At 38.3% G+C, this 14,982-nt stretch overlaps 1 protein-coding gene across 1 annotated transcript; it reads right to left on the bottom strand.

Annotated features, from left to right (window-relative positions):
- Positions 1–334: 334 nt before the first annotated feature.
- LOC121523928 (C-type lectin domain family 4 member F-like) lies at positions 335–14,899 on the bottom strand. Its single transcript, XM_041809001.1, has 6 exons — positions 14,677–14,899; positions 12,257–12,385; positions 8,754–8,993; positions 8,463–8,638; positions 8,057–8,172; positions 335–3,126 (listed from the first exon to the last, which is right to left on the bottom strand). Exons 1-6 carry the CDS (start codon positions 14,780–14,782, stop codon positions 2,946–2,948), a joined length of 948 nt encoding a protein of 315 aa, XP_041664935.1. The 5' UTR covers positions 14,783–14,899; the 3' UTR covers positions 335–2,945.
- Between the last annotated feature and the right edge of the window lie 83 nt (positions 14,900–14,982).

The following is a 14,982-nucleotide window of genomic DNA, read 5'->3' as shown; positions in this document are numbered from 1 at the left end:
GGACATGTCAATCCATCTTAAAGATTTTAAAATCATGCAAACCAAAACAGCTCTGTGCATTACTGTGAGCACTGTTCAATAAGAGGCTATTATTCTACTAAGACTTGCTTAGAAATTATTTATTATGATTTATTAACCGGGAAAACCTCATTGAGATAAGATTTACTCAACATAAAGAGACCAAAGCACAAGCCTTTCTGCTGCTCATCTTTCGTTTTAGCTCCATTTTTGGTCACCACCACTCTCAATGTTTACCTATTGCCCTGCATTCTTCACTGTAAAGTTGCTCTCTTTGTGCCTGCATGGGTAAGTTACAATAACAAGAAACCAAAAGTTAAGATGAAAAGCAACAGTCTTTATTATTTATTTACAAAATCCACAAGAGACAAATGTGAGTAAAAACCATCCAAACATGACACTTAAACATCCACATATAATCAAAGTTATTTCAGATGCATTATTTACACATAGTACAGTTTTATATTGAACATTTGTTAATATCTAAAAAGGACATTTACATGAAAAAAGATCATTTTATATTATTTCAGTAATTAAAATCTCTGATCTATAAACTATAAAAAAGAAATGATAAAAATGTAATATAATTAATATTTAAGGCTCACAATCACTATTGATGATTAGTTGATTAGCTGATAATCAAGGCAATATGGTTGGAATCATAGCTGGAGTCCTTTTTGAACAATTAAGAAATGTATAAAATATATAAAAAGGTTAAAATCCTGTATTCTTTGAATTATTAGTGTGCAAAAATTCTAAGTAATTAATTTTCTTCTAAAAGTAAAAATAAGTACACTGCACTCTTAATCATTGATTCATTTAAAAGGTTCTTGTTTAAAAAAGAAAAACGTTTCCTGAGTTTTGAACACAAATACTTAAAATTTGATCAAACTGCAGTATTAAAACCTCTTTAAAGTTAAGTGTAGGCAATAACTAGCAAAGACAAATTTTATGTGCAATTCAAACAAATTAATTTAGGTAGTATTTTATTGTACTTATCATAACTGAAGAAATAAGAAACAGGAAGTTACATCCAAGCAGGAAAAATTTTATTTTGCTAATTAAACATGCAAACTTACTGAGTCTAATGTTTGTTTACATGAAGCCTTATTTTACCTACTGTGTTATTTCAAGATCCTAATTCCAAAGGATTCAATTTTCCAATTGTGATTAATCTCAGAATTTCTGTAAGCAACTGTGTTTTATTGTGTGTCATTTTGAAATCTTTTTTTTTTTGCATTTCACACAGTTTTGTTTCATTTTGGATTTTATTCAGTCTGAAAGTAAGAGTCAGTGACTTTCTGATTGGATTTAGATTATGGACAATTATTGGATTGCATTGTGATTAATATAATGAGTTTGAAGTAATATGGTGGTTCAAAGCATTTCAACAGGGCACAGATGGTCTAGGGGTTAGGTCATGCCCCATGTGCACAGGCGGCCTGGGTTTAAGTCCAGCCTGTGTCTCTCCCTCACTCTTTCATAGCAGATTCCAGCTCTATCCAACATCCCTCTCTCTAAAAAAATGCATAAAAGCCCCCAAAAATATTTAAAAAAAATCATTTTTGCAACAGATAAGATGTTTTCCTTTTCTTTCTGAAATCTAAATGATTATATTAGCTAATGGGCTGAAGTTAGTTTGGTCATTTAGGCATTATATTACTTATGTGGAGGTTACACGTAGGTGATACTGGATAAACAAACTTGTAACAACTGATTCCTTGCAAAGAAATTAGCTTGCATCTCCTTTTTTTTATTCCCTATTCTTGACGAGTTACTCTGTGATGACTTTACAGTTACAAATAGGTGAAGTCTGAGCCATTTAGAAACAGATACACTTATCTCATGGTCCTTTAAAATGTCTCCTTTCAATGTTTACATAAATTCTGCGTCTGTACTGTTATGTAGGGATGCATGGTTTCGGGTTTTTGCCAATATCCAATATGCTGATACAATTTCATTTTGGCCAATGCCATTACAGATAAATGTAGTTTAAAACTACAACTTAAGTCTTTAACACACAATTTAAAGTTTGACGACTAATTAACAAATAAATGGACTTCAGCTGATGTAGGTCTCTTGGTTAAGACTAAAACATCCACTTACTCATTTCCACAAAAGGATCATATTTATGGCTGATACAGCCGCATTTTCATTTTCATTATACTGATTGTAAAAGTCAGCAGAAAGTTTATGTGCAATACTGAGATGCCCATAATATCATGCATCCCTACTGCTATGTTTCATGAATATTCATTTCTTTTTGGCTGAGCTGGAGAAACTTGTAGATGAGGCACATTCTTGGATTTCTTTTAGTCTCTTTATCCAGAGCAGTGGTTCTCAGGTAGTATCTAAAAAGACCTTTTTAAAATTCCTCTTTCGTCCTGTCTCTTTGTTTCGTAATGTTTTGTGCTGCTTTATAGCCACACTGCATTATTTTTCGGTAAATAAATCCAACTCGAAAAAGAAAGTTGTGTCAGAATTTTTCATTAAGGAGTAGATGGTGGCTCCAGAGGCTTGACCAGTCATCGGACATATTTCCAAAACTGGTATCGTAATTACAACAACTCTAGTTTAAATGCCAGATATTTCAAAGAAAAACAACATTGGACATCCTCTGACTTCATAAAGTCACATACAGGATGTAACCCAGAAGAAAAGGCATACCACATGATGGAGTTTGCCTCGAGGTTGAGGTTTAGTTCTCATAAAGTTTCCCCTCACCATAAAAAAGGAAAAGGTAAAAAATAGATGTCATACTCTGCAAAGGATTTACTGACAAATATTCCACTTTATATCTAATTTCAGATTAATCTAAGAAAAAAAATGTTTTGATGTCAGACTGGCCCTAATAGGCTGTCGTAAGACAAACTGTGGACTGGTTTACATCGATCCCTCTCTGTCCTCTGTTGTTCAGAGTTGGCGTCTCAGTGCGGCATAGCCGTGCTGCCTCCGACACCCATCTCTTTCTCACATATGAAGCGCCAATACATGGAGCATGGAGCGTCGTACCAGCTCCGAATCGCCACTCGCTCTAACACTTCGGTTTTTACGATGTAGCCACAGTCTTCATCGATGTGGTTGTTCGGCTCGCCTTCCTCCCAAAAACTACAAGAAGAAGAGAGGGAGAAAGGAAAACATGTCATAACTCATGTTTTTAGATTATATGCTCTTACACACCAAGAATACCCTGGCTTATTATGAAACAGAAAAGTCCGTTTTGTACAGGAATATGAATCTAAAACGTAAAGGTCATGGTGACGGAGCAGTTTGAAGACTAAAGGTCACCTCTTGTCAAAAGTTTTCACAAGTGGCTGCAGACCTCCATGGTGGGGTATTCAGCTGCAGACCTCTACAACAGGGCGACCTCAACTGTGGGGCAGAAAGTGATGTACGTGACCCAAGCCAGGACCAGAACGTATATTTTCTGTGCACTGTCAGAGGTTATGGTAAACGGATATTTTTCACAACTGTAGAATTGTATGAAAAAAATCGAAAAATTTACTGGGGGAGATAAATTTGAATTTAACACACCACAAACTAAGGAAAACCCAAAGAGGGTTAGGGTTAGACACCCAAACCCTTAAGGTTAGGGTTAGGGTAAGGGGGTAAATTTCAAAATAACACACCACAGGGAAAAACCCAACAAGGGTTAGTACGCCACTTCCTGCCCCACAGTGGGGGTACCCCCATTGTAGAGGTCTGCAGCCAGATGCCTCCCAAAGTTTTGGCTTTAAGACACTAATAGAGCAACTCTAGAACTATCAGTGTTGTTGGAACGTGATGCTCCAGAATGTAGGCATGCAATCAGGATTACTTTTTTCAATTTACTTGTGCTGCTTTGCAATTTGCAGTAATTTTTTGGTATAATTAATTATAACTGTAGTTTGATTAAAACACAAAAGTACCAGATGGACAATGAAACATTAGAAATTTACTGTAGAGAATGAATTGCACAATAAATATCAACATTTGGAAAATTCCTTGAGAGCCTGACCATGATGGTAAAGAAGGTCTCTGCAGGAAAAAGAGGAAGGAAAGGAATGTGAGGGATGATAAAAAGTTAGTCATCAACAAATTAGTTCAAAATACGGAAGAGAAATCAGATGATTGTCAGAAAAAAATGGTGATCTGGCAAAAAAGGAAGGATATCTACAAAAATATTGTTGCATAAGCACAAACGCAGCAGATTAAACATCCAGGACAAAATGTGATAATAACTCATGTAGACGATGGGGAAACGGATGTTTTCACAGCTCTCTTTTGGCTCTGGAACATTTGTTTTTCACCAGAGGTCAGGGTCAGTGGCAGTGCAGCTCCTTGTTGTACTTCTTTAATGCTGAGCAAAACGGCTGTCTACAGAACGCCCTCAAGCTCAAATCTCACATTTAGAGCCTTTAACTCTTCAGTGACTCTCTGCTAATGAAAAAATGAAAAATCACTTCTCATAAAAGTGGGAGGGGATCATTCACATGTTTGTTTTCTGATGATCCCTTCTGTGTGCTGGGCTGGCCTGTCTAGAGCTTTAGCTTATTGCCTTTCCTCCATTCTCTGGTGTTTTATCTTCCTGTCTCCCATATCACTTTATCAGGATCACATGACTGCAAACAAACTCAAGCACTGCCCTCCTAAACACCGCCACTCCTTGAGTCTCTCTGCTCAAAATGGTTTAAAACCAGAAATAGTTTTAAAGAAGTGACATTTTCCAGAGAATCTAAAAACTTCTACCAGATTCCAGGAACTTTAACTTCTTTTTTGGGCTTTGTCATCCAAAAATTCTGCACACAGAGGAGGGCTGTACACTTAAAAGGGAAGTGACTACCTCTCCTACAACAGTCTATTTTCTTCCCTTTAGCCACCTGAGTCTTTATTTGGCCTTGTAGAGTGTAAACCAGGCCAACGACGACCACTGTGAGGCTCAGGGATGCAACCTGTGCCAAAGTCTGCAGGTGTGCAAGAGGTCAACATTCAACCAAGGTAAAGGTCCAATGGTCAGTCAGTTAGCATATGTGTGTTTATTCATCTGTGTGTGTAATACAGACTGTCTGGAGCCAGGGGAGTTCTGGCAGACTTTAGTGTAGCTCCTATTATTTGTGTACTAAAGGTTCATTTCAGGTGCAGGTCTTTCTGTGAGGGCCGTGCCAGTGGTAACAGTGAAAGTTTGCAATATCATATCAAAACAAGATGCTGAAAGATGCCTTTAGTGAATGATGACTTACCTCTGAACACAGCCCCAGTCTTTGAGGGAACTTAAACTATGAGCTTTTAAAACCAGATTCTTTAATAAAAACACCCTATCGTATATTAAAAAATACAAACCTTTTGTAAGGCTGCTTTAAAACCCCAATTTCTCACGGAACTGCCTATATGACCAAAATCCAGCCTTGGCAAAGCATTTTTCCAAATAATACCTCACTATTTATTTGGATTGGGATAGTTTTTATCGAATATTATTAACTAATATGAGCTAGATTTGGGCCCAATACAGATGTATTAAAGATCATGTGGAATATTTGAGCTAGTAAGCTGGGCCTGCTTTGTTTTACAACAAAGATGAGAAAGTTACCCTTCAAATAACTAACAACAAAGTGTTTTAGATTTTGGGATACATAAGGAGCAACCTTACCTAATAGTTAAAAAAAAAAAACCCACAACATCTCTAAACAGGCTTATATTTTACAACCAGACTGTAATATCATCTTTGTTCACTTAAACTCAGCATTGCATCAAAACCTACTATCTTCATTCTTCATGATTTTTTTTCCATAAATCATTGGACTAGGTCACCTTAACATCTGACAAGAGGTTTTAGAAACTTTGATCCAGTAACAAGTGTCAAAAAATGCTGACTATGGCCTTTCAAAGTGTCAGAATATTTGAAAAATACACTCGTTTTTTTATTTATTACCTTTAAAGTGATGATTTTGGAGATAGGGGACAACAGCAATATGATAACCTTGCAAAACAGATGGTTTCTCACTGGCAAATCCATCTTGCAAAGCTCCCATCTGAACTGTTTGGGCCCGGTCAGAAAGTGACAGGACCAATCAGCGTTGAGGGGCAGTACTTTGGGTGCGGTGGAGTCGTGACGTAAGCAAGCAGCAACAAGAGGCCAGTGCAATTATGGCGGAAGAGATTAACGTGGATGCTGCTGAAGCGCCAGTTTCACTAGAACTTGACAACATTTCTTCATTAAAAGAAGAACAAAGAACAGCAGTGAGTTGTTGTATTTTCAAACTGACAAATCTACAGTCACTATGGTTCATGTTATGCAGTTCTTTATGGAGTTTACTCCTTGGTAACAGCTACGTCACGTGTTTTGTTGCTCTGATTGGCTCGTAAAGATGTGACAAACAGAATGTTCATCCAATCACCCTCTGAGTTTTTTTTTTTTTTTTTAAATGCTCTGCCCTTTCCTAAACACCGTCTATGGAAGGTTTTCCAGATGGATGTGTGAAACACATCCATCTGGTGTGTCAGGTTAGCAATATGCAGAGTCAGTAAGTGACAGGTGTCATAGGACACTCTGATTTTCTGAAAATCATTTTTCAATGTTTTTGCCTCAAGCTAACTAACTAAGAACAGCCTAATCCATCTCTGAGAAATGTTTCCCTTCCAGGAGAGTAATGCATGGCATTTACCAGGTGTTGGTGTTGTTGCAAGGATTTAGAGATTTACCATCCACAGTCAAATATACTGTCAAACAAATGTAAGACTCTGCTATGCAAAGTGAAAGCCAATAATATCAACAACATCGACTTCTCTGGGCTTAAGCTAATCTGAGATAGACTGACCTAAAGTGACCTGAAGTGTGCTGCGGTCTGATGAATCCACATTTCATTTGTTTTGGGAATAATGCCATTGAATCCTCCAGGCAAAGAGCAAAATAACTCTACAGGTGTTATCAAAGCAAAGCTTCTGTGATGGTGTGAGGGTGTGGGTAACTTGCACATCTGTGAGTGCACCATCAATACTGGGAGGAACATACAAGTTTTGGAGCAACATATGATTCCATCAAGACACAAGTTTTTCAAGGACGCCCCTACTTATTTAGCAAGACAATGCTTTGCCACAACCTGCATTACTTACAACAGCATGGCTTCACAGTAAAGAGTGTGGGTACTATACTGACCTTTATGCAGTCCAGATCTGTCCTCCATTAAAATGTATGTATTATTATAGAACAAAATATGACAACTGGAACTCTACACATCCCCTAAAGATACTGCAGCTTTTTGTGTGTCCTCTAGCTGTAAATATGGCTTATTCACTGGGCACGGGCAAAGGGTAAATCTATGCTAACTGAACATAAAATGCACGTAAAATGCTCAGCTGAGCAAACAGCGCCCTGTCAAATTTTTATGTATGTACATAGAAAACAGGAGGAAGAGTATTTAAATTTCAGCATAAAATTGCTCCACTCAGATGAAAATCAGCCTCATTACCAATACCACCTGAACTACAAAGGCAGTAACAATTGGTGCAATTTAACACCAAATGAAACCAGGTATTAAACTGGCACTAATTCCCTCTCCCCCTCTTATTTCTCCTCTTTCTACCTCAGTCGGTCATCACTGTGTATCCTTGGATAAACTTTTTATCAGCTACAATATGCTGTGGAACTTGGCTGTAGGTGTTTTAGAGTCTGCATCTCATCTGTGCTAATTATCTAGTGGATTAGTTGCAGAAGAGGAGCCATTAGCAGGTGCAAATCTTGCAATTAAGTTGGCTCTTTTAGTGTGGCACCAATCATTTTAGACTACATCTTCCCTCCAGAGTGTAGATCTGAGAACTTTCCTCCTCTTGGTATTGGTGTGAATAAAAAGCACAATGTTTGGCCTCCATACTTTACTTGCAAATTTAGGCACTAGACTACAAAACACACTTTATTTTCCCATTATGACTAATGAAAACTTGAACAAATGAGACCTTGACCCTTAATCAAGTTTCAGGAGATTGTGATTAAACAAGTCATCCCAGATGTGACGCCCTTGCTCTGGCTGAGCGTCATGGTTTTAGATGTTTCGGGTGCACCTACCCCCCAACCAGTGGGGTGTCATCCACCCATTTCCAAACATCCTCTGTGTGTCCATCAGTGATCCCAAACCAGTAGGCGTTCCAGTGGCCTCTGGGTAGGAGATCCCATAAAAATGTCTGAAAGAAGAAGCACAAACATAAAAGAAATATTTCATTAAAAAATGTTCAAGTACACATTCATTCCTCTGTTGTTTCATAAAGTCTTGCTGAATTAAGAGAGAAAATGTCTGGTTGTTAATAAGCAGCAGAAGAAATGTTGAAACCTTAGCTACAACAGTGTAAATATCATTTTTGAGGGGCGCACTTTATCATCTGCGTAAATCCATCACTGAAACACCAGGATTTAGAGCTTACTTCTGTTTATGAAACTAATTTCAGGACTGTGAAGAAGTGTTTGTACAAAGTACCTGTTCCTCAGGTGTGTGGATGATGGCCAGGTGAGCTCCTTTGCTCTCACAGAAAGACTTACTCTCCGGCCAACTCCTTGAGTTTCTAGAGATAAAGTAGCAGCTGTCGTTAAAGATTTGCCAGTCCGGGGGGCAGATGATAGGAGCCTTAGTTGTTGGTCTGACTACATCAGGAGCTGAAAACACACCAAAAAAGACAGATAAAGTCAACCAGGAAAAATCCATAAAATAGAATATATCACAGTACCACGCAGGTGCTGAATGCTAGCATGTATTCAGAGCTAAATGCACCTTGTGGCGTTGGCTTAGTAGCCAGTTTGGCTTGCAGCTCATCTCGTTCTTTCTGCAGATCACCCTTCTCTTTCTGCAGATCGTCCCTCTCTTTCTGCAGATCGTCCCTTTCTTTCTGCAGCTGTTGTTTCTCCTGCTGCAGTTTGTTTATGGAAGCGGTCAGAGCTGACACATTAGCAACCTGAGACTGTTTCTGCGCCTCTGCAGTGGCCTCACTGCCGCCTTGAGGCTTGTTCTTATCTGTGGAATAAACAGAATAATAAACATCTGGGTTAAACGATTCAAGGCATGATCCACAGAGGGACTGTGTGTCCAAACCTGTGCAAATGAGATAATAAGACATCATGTAAATCACGAGATCTAAAACAGCCCTAACTATGCTGCACAGCAACAAGCATCCCTGTACTTCAGTGCAGCTTGTGCTTATTTGAATGATCCATGGTGCTGTGATTTGGTCCCTTTCTATGAAAATAGGCCTCACTGAAAAAAGTGTCTGATTCTTGAACACTGATGCTGGCTGCTCGTCATAGTTGAAGGGAAAAAATCTGAAAGACTTGGTCATAAGGGATGTCCCATCCAAACTTTCCAGTGATCAAGATGACAATTCTTTCAAAATAATCAAATATTAATTCTTGAAATATAACTGTGAGATTATCCTTATCAATATAATAGGGGTTAAATCAGTCCAGTGCTTTCATGAGCTTGACACTTCATCCACATGTGTGGAGGCATCATGAGCATTTGTGTTGTTATTTCCCTTTGCTTGCTCCATTTAAGGAGGATGCTTTTTTAAGAATAGTTATATTTTTTGAGTCCAGTCTCATTGATAGCTTTAAATAGTATAGCCTTCTTTCTGAGCTCATCAGCTTTATACAGACAAAACGGAGCCCTGTCAGCATTAAAGCTCATCTTTGTGGTTGGTTTCTTTCACATTTAGAAACAATTTTAAAGGCATTTATGCACCCGAGTATTAGCAGCACAACATGCTATGTTAGTTTCCTCTTGAGACAGATCACATATCAGGGGAGAATGTTGTTGAAATAATCATCTGGGTCAGTTTTTGATAAATCAAGCCCCTATTGTGCTTTATAAATCACTGCTTTTTAAAAATATTATGAGAAAGTTCAGAGAAGGGCAAACGCAGACTTAAGCTGGGATGAAAAAAATCCAGATGTGACCTTACCCTGATGATTAAACCCGACATTTTTTAAATAAGTTTGCTGTTTACATTTAAAGCACAACTACTGAGTGTAATAATGAGAGAAATCTATTTAGATGATGAGTGCAACACTGAAGCATGTATGATAGACATAGTCTATTTGTGTGTAAGGACAAGGAGCTGATGCATGGGCATCGAATGCACAAAGCCTTTTGGAGATCATCTACAGCAGGGGTCCTAAAACTTAACACCAAAATAAAGGTGCCAGAAATCGGGGACCCCATTGGACCTGACGGTGATGAAGCATAGTTGAACACAGCTGTGCACATTCATGTGCAGACTCACATTTTAATGATTTCTTCAACATTACTTTGATTTCAGCATAAATCTCACCAAATAACCATGTTTTATTTTACATTTAACTATTTTTATGCATGTATTTCATAAGAATGGGTAAAATATACAATTTGAAGTTATTTTAAAATCTTCTTTGATTTTTGGAATGCATCTAGAAACCCCTTCTCAGTGTCTCCAGTCCCCTAGGGGGTCCCGACCCCCACTTAGTGAACCCCTGATCTACAGTCCCGCTCTACTCTTCGCTCAGTCCATTAATAAACTAAGTTGCATTGGAAGAAATCATCAATTTAATTATTTGCCTTTTTCCCTTCACCTGTATGTAATTGCACGTCGCACTTCCTCGTCACTTCACTCCAGTGCACTATTGCACTGTGCTCATAGAGTGGCAGCACCACTTTTAACAGCTTTTCTCCCTCATTATGCCAAAAACATACATTACATAAAGAACATAAAAAAAAGAGTGATCATCCAATTTTTAGTGATAAACTGATTGAAGTGTAATTATTATTTAAAAAAAACTTAAAGGTGACATATTTTACCCATTTAAGACAAATTCATATTTTTCTCAGAGGTCCCCAAAACATGCCTGTGAAGTTTGTTGCTGAAAAAACACACTCTAGTATTGGATTTTTGCATGTCTATAAAGTCCTCTGTTTCAGCTCTTATCAGGACAAGCCGTTTCTGGAACTTTCTTCCAAGTGGGGCGGGCCAACCGAACCTGGGGGCGGGGCTAACTCCCCACATGACATCATGAGGGGAAAATCTGAGAATGGCATGTTTCAGTACATATTTTCTGAAAGGTGTAGACAGAGAGAGAGGGGGAAGGAGGGTTCTGGTACTTTAGGGGATTGTGGACAGGCCAGGGGCACATATTTTTGTTAGAGAACTAATGTGTCCCCTTAAAACAAATGTGAACAGTAGAGCTGGGCAGCACATTTCAAGTTGTAATGTGTGCAGAGGTTCTACACCAAGGGAATTTATTCTGAAGTTATTGAAAGAAAATTAGACAAACTCACTATATTATAGGACATCTGACCGGGTATCTTTGACCCCACTTCAGACTGACATGATCTGGGCCATAAGAGGAGGGTTGGGGATCCTGTCGCAACCTGGTTCGGACCGTTGGCCACATCAAGCTGAGTGACAGCATTCACTCAACGATGGGATAAAATCTAAATTGTGACGTGATGGGGATTTTTCCACTTAAAAGAATTGCATCGAACTGTAGATTCCTAAATAATTCCCCCTGAATTGTTATCATGATCCAAAATAAAGCAAATATATCTCCACATTTTTCAAGCAACTTCTGATTTGGAAAATCACTCCTAACCTCTACAGGACCATCACCATATGAAAAAACACTGCAAATCTTCACTATAAGATTCTTTTCTCTCTAAATGTACCATTTTCTCCTCAGCTGGCAGCATGCTAGATAAAATGTATGAAAAGCAGAGGCATCTTATTGGACTATGTGAGTGGTTTAATACATTCACATGTCCTAAAGATGTACAACACACTCTCAAACTATTGGCCAACATGTCTGAAGTCTCAAACTTATGGGGCATAAACTCCCATATCCTCTTTTTTTTATCTAAAACTGCTCATTCTGCAGTTTGAAACTTGCTATTTCTGCACACCTTTCCACAGCACACAAGGATGATGAACACCAGCTAAACAGTGCTTTTTAACATCCTCTTTTGTAATGTGGTGAGATGTTTGGTAATTCATTGTTATTATCAACAGTGATGAGATTACTGTTATTGCACCTTAAAAAGCACTTTTTTGTCATGTTGCAGCAATATAAACTGTTCCTGTTTGCAAAAAGTATCATTACAGAAGACACAAATGCAAATGCATTACCTTACCGCTCAGACTTTGCTGCTCTGAACAGAAATATAAAATAATAAAGCAACTTTTCTTTTAAGGAGTGTAATAAAATAATAAAAATGAAAATAAGCAGAAATGACATGACAGTCTGTGTACTCACAGTGTGCAGTGACGGCTATGATGGAGATCAGCAGGACGGCGCAAAGCGTAGCCAGGCAGATGGTGGCGAGGCGGTACGGCCCGGGGCCACTTGGTCTGGGCATCATTCTGAGGTGGGAGACTGAGTGACCTGGAGGTGGCAAAGAGAAACAGTCATGTTTAAAATAATGATTTTGTTTTTTGCATTTTTTTTTTTAAAATATTTTTTTCATGTTTCATTTCTATGTCAGTATTGACAATGTGACACATTTCTCAACAGTGTCTTTGTGATCAAATGAATGCAAACAGATATTATTTTGTGATGTTGACTTTCAGATTGATTACTTTAAAGAGTGCTGAACATGACTTAGAGATAGAAGAAACCACGATATCCAATTGTTTTATATCAAAGTTTTTAGGAAACCACAGCTTCATGGATACTGAGGCCCATTGTTGTCCTAGATGACTGTGTAAAGAGTTGTTTTGCCCAAATGCTGAATCCTGCAATCTGATCTTTTAAAGTTTTTGAATCTCTTGTGAAAACACACCTTCACTCATGTAGATGAATTGTTTTGGTACTTGAAACAGGTTGATTTAAGTCTAAGCTGCACAAAAGTAGTGGAAGATATGAGTAAAATATAACATATTGTTTTTTGAGCATAAATGTTGTGTCATTCAATTTTCACCAAAATGAAGCTGTCATCTTTGTCACTGCTTTTCAGTGTTTGTTCTAAGGTGCTGTCTCTCACCTTTCCTCTCCTGAAAAACTGTGATAGGGAGGGCTTTAGGGATTCAAGAGTGCCAGTTGGTTCGGAAAGGCTGAAGGACAAAGGATTCATTCAATGACGCACAGTGAGAGGTGATGACATGTGCCCATTGATCTCTTATTGGCCCTGTAACTCTGGCTTTAAATCATCTGGGATGGACAGTGAAAGATGAGATTCTCCCGTCCACAGAAGTATTCTAAGCGCATTTCTACAACGTAAAATGATGATAAAAACATAGCAAAAAAAAAACTCTGGCGAGTGCTTCAACCTCAGAGGGTTATAGAGATTATTCTGTCAAATACACCGTTTACCACTGATAAAGAAATATGCAGGAGTGCATGTACAAAATGACTCACGAATGTTGAGTGATCCTGGTTAATGTCATGGCATTTACACCTTTCAGGAGCAAAACTATGGTAGCTTTCTCAATGTAAGGAACCCAGTTAAGCTAAGAAATGTTCTCAACAAGTTGGTCCTTGTTATGCTTTACTTTGTAATTTGTACTTTCTCGTGTTAAGGATATTTCCTGTTTTAATAAAACCCCACCTTTCTTTCTAGGGAAAATAAGGAACTTCTAGTAGAAAATGGCTTTAGCTAAACCACTGAAACAAACTTGTTTTAAATTTGAGAAGGGAATAGGAATAGTGAAAAGGAACCTTAAAAAAACAAGTGAAATGTGTTATACCAAAAAGTGCCATCACACCTTCCACATAGCTTTTTGTCCCTGTTGCATCAATATTAACCGTTCCTGATTGTGAAAAGCACCTTATTGTAGCTCTAGAAAGCAACGACGCCTTGTAAAAAACATGAACGCCCTCAAACAACCCCTCACATCTTTACTGCTCTGCAAGAAAATATAATATATATAGATTATATAATGCAGTCCTTGTACTCCTGCTGATGTGTTAAAGGAGCAAAAACAAAGTGTCAAGAAAACTATGCACTTATTTATTAAGTCTAGCTTCAATAGGTCCATCTATTTACTAGCTAATTCTTGATGTTTTTTTCAGTAAAGCCTTTATCCTTAAAGAAACCCTGTGGGTGCTGTTCAGACTTGTAGAAATCAAACATGCCAGGACAGTCTTTGGGACATGGAAAGTCAGGTTCAGCTGCAATTATCAAACAGAGAAAACAAGTATAAGCAGATGTATATTTTTGTTTTTTTAAGTGCATGCCAATGTGCTATTGTCAGATGTAAAGCTGAATGACTTTAAGCCAAACCCGTTTAAAATCAGTTGGATTGCTGCATAAAATGTAAGAACATCTCACAAGCTTGACTTAAGAAACATTTTTGGTGCTTTACTAAGCTGAATCATGCTACCAACCTGTTGCATGGTTGGAAAATTGCAATATCACCCTCTGATTAGTGGCACTGAGCTACTCTCCGCGTCCCAAATTTATTGGAAACATGGTTTTACACGGTAGTGTTTGAAATAAAGCTAAAGCTATCAAAGCAGAAGCATTATTGTGTTACAGTATGAGCTTAGTGCTAAAGTGTTATTGCATTATGCAGCTGTTTGGTTCGTAGATGTTAACGGTTGGAGGGAAAAAATCAGATGCATAACATAAAGTAGGCCTAAAATATTAAATCTGCAATGAAACGCAGAATGACAGGTGGAAGTTTTCCTGTGGTTAGATTTAAGGCATAAAGTTGCTCTCAGTGTTGAAGTCTTACCGCTGTGTCCAACATCTGTCCCACGGTTGAGCTCGTCGTATGGGACTTCATCGTCTATCAGTTTGGAGTACATCCCGTCTGCAGGGGAGGTCCCAGGGGTCGACATGTCAGCGGTCAAAGAGGAAGAAAAAGGACTGAGGGAAGTTTTAGTGCGGGATGAAAAACAGAGTAACCCTCCAAGTGAGGCTCCGACTCACTCACTCACTCTTCGTGTTTAAAGACGAGCCCTGGAGATGAACAGAGTCAAGTATGACACAGGAAGAAGCACGACTTCCTGTCCAGAGTCAGAGAATAAAAGCCCTTTAA

This window comes from Cheilinus undulatus, linkage group 16 (assembly GCF_018320785.1).
Source record: "Cheilinus undulatus linkage group 16, ASM1832078v1, whole genome shotgun sequence".
NCBI lineage: Eukaryota > Metazoa > Chordata > Actinopteri > Labriformes > Labridae > Cheilinus > Cheilinus undulatus.
The sequence above is the reverse complement of the archived record's forward strand: the minus strand, read 5'-3'. Positions and strand labels throughout refer to the sequence as shown.

Coding starts and splice junctions, on each gene's coding strand:
- LOC121523928 (XM_041809001.1), bottom strand. CDS start 14,782: ATGTCGACCCCTGGGACCTCCCCTGCAGACGGGATGTACTCCAAACTG. Junction 8,994..12,256: donor CATAGCCGTCACTGCACACT/GTGAGTACACAG, acceptor TTTATTCCACAG/ATAAGAACAAGCCTCAAGGC. Junction 3,127..8,056: donor GACACCCCACTGGTTGGGGG/GTAGGTGCACCC, acceptor TTCTTCTTGTAG/TTTTTGGGAGGAAGGCGAGC.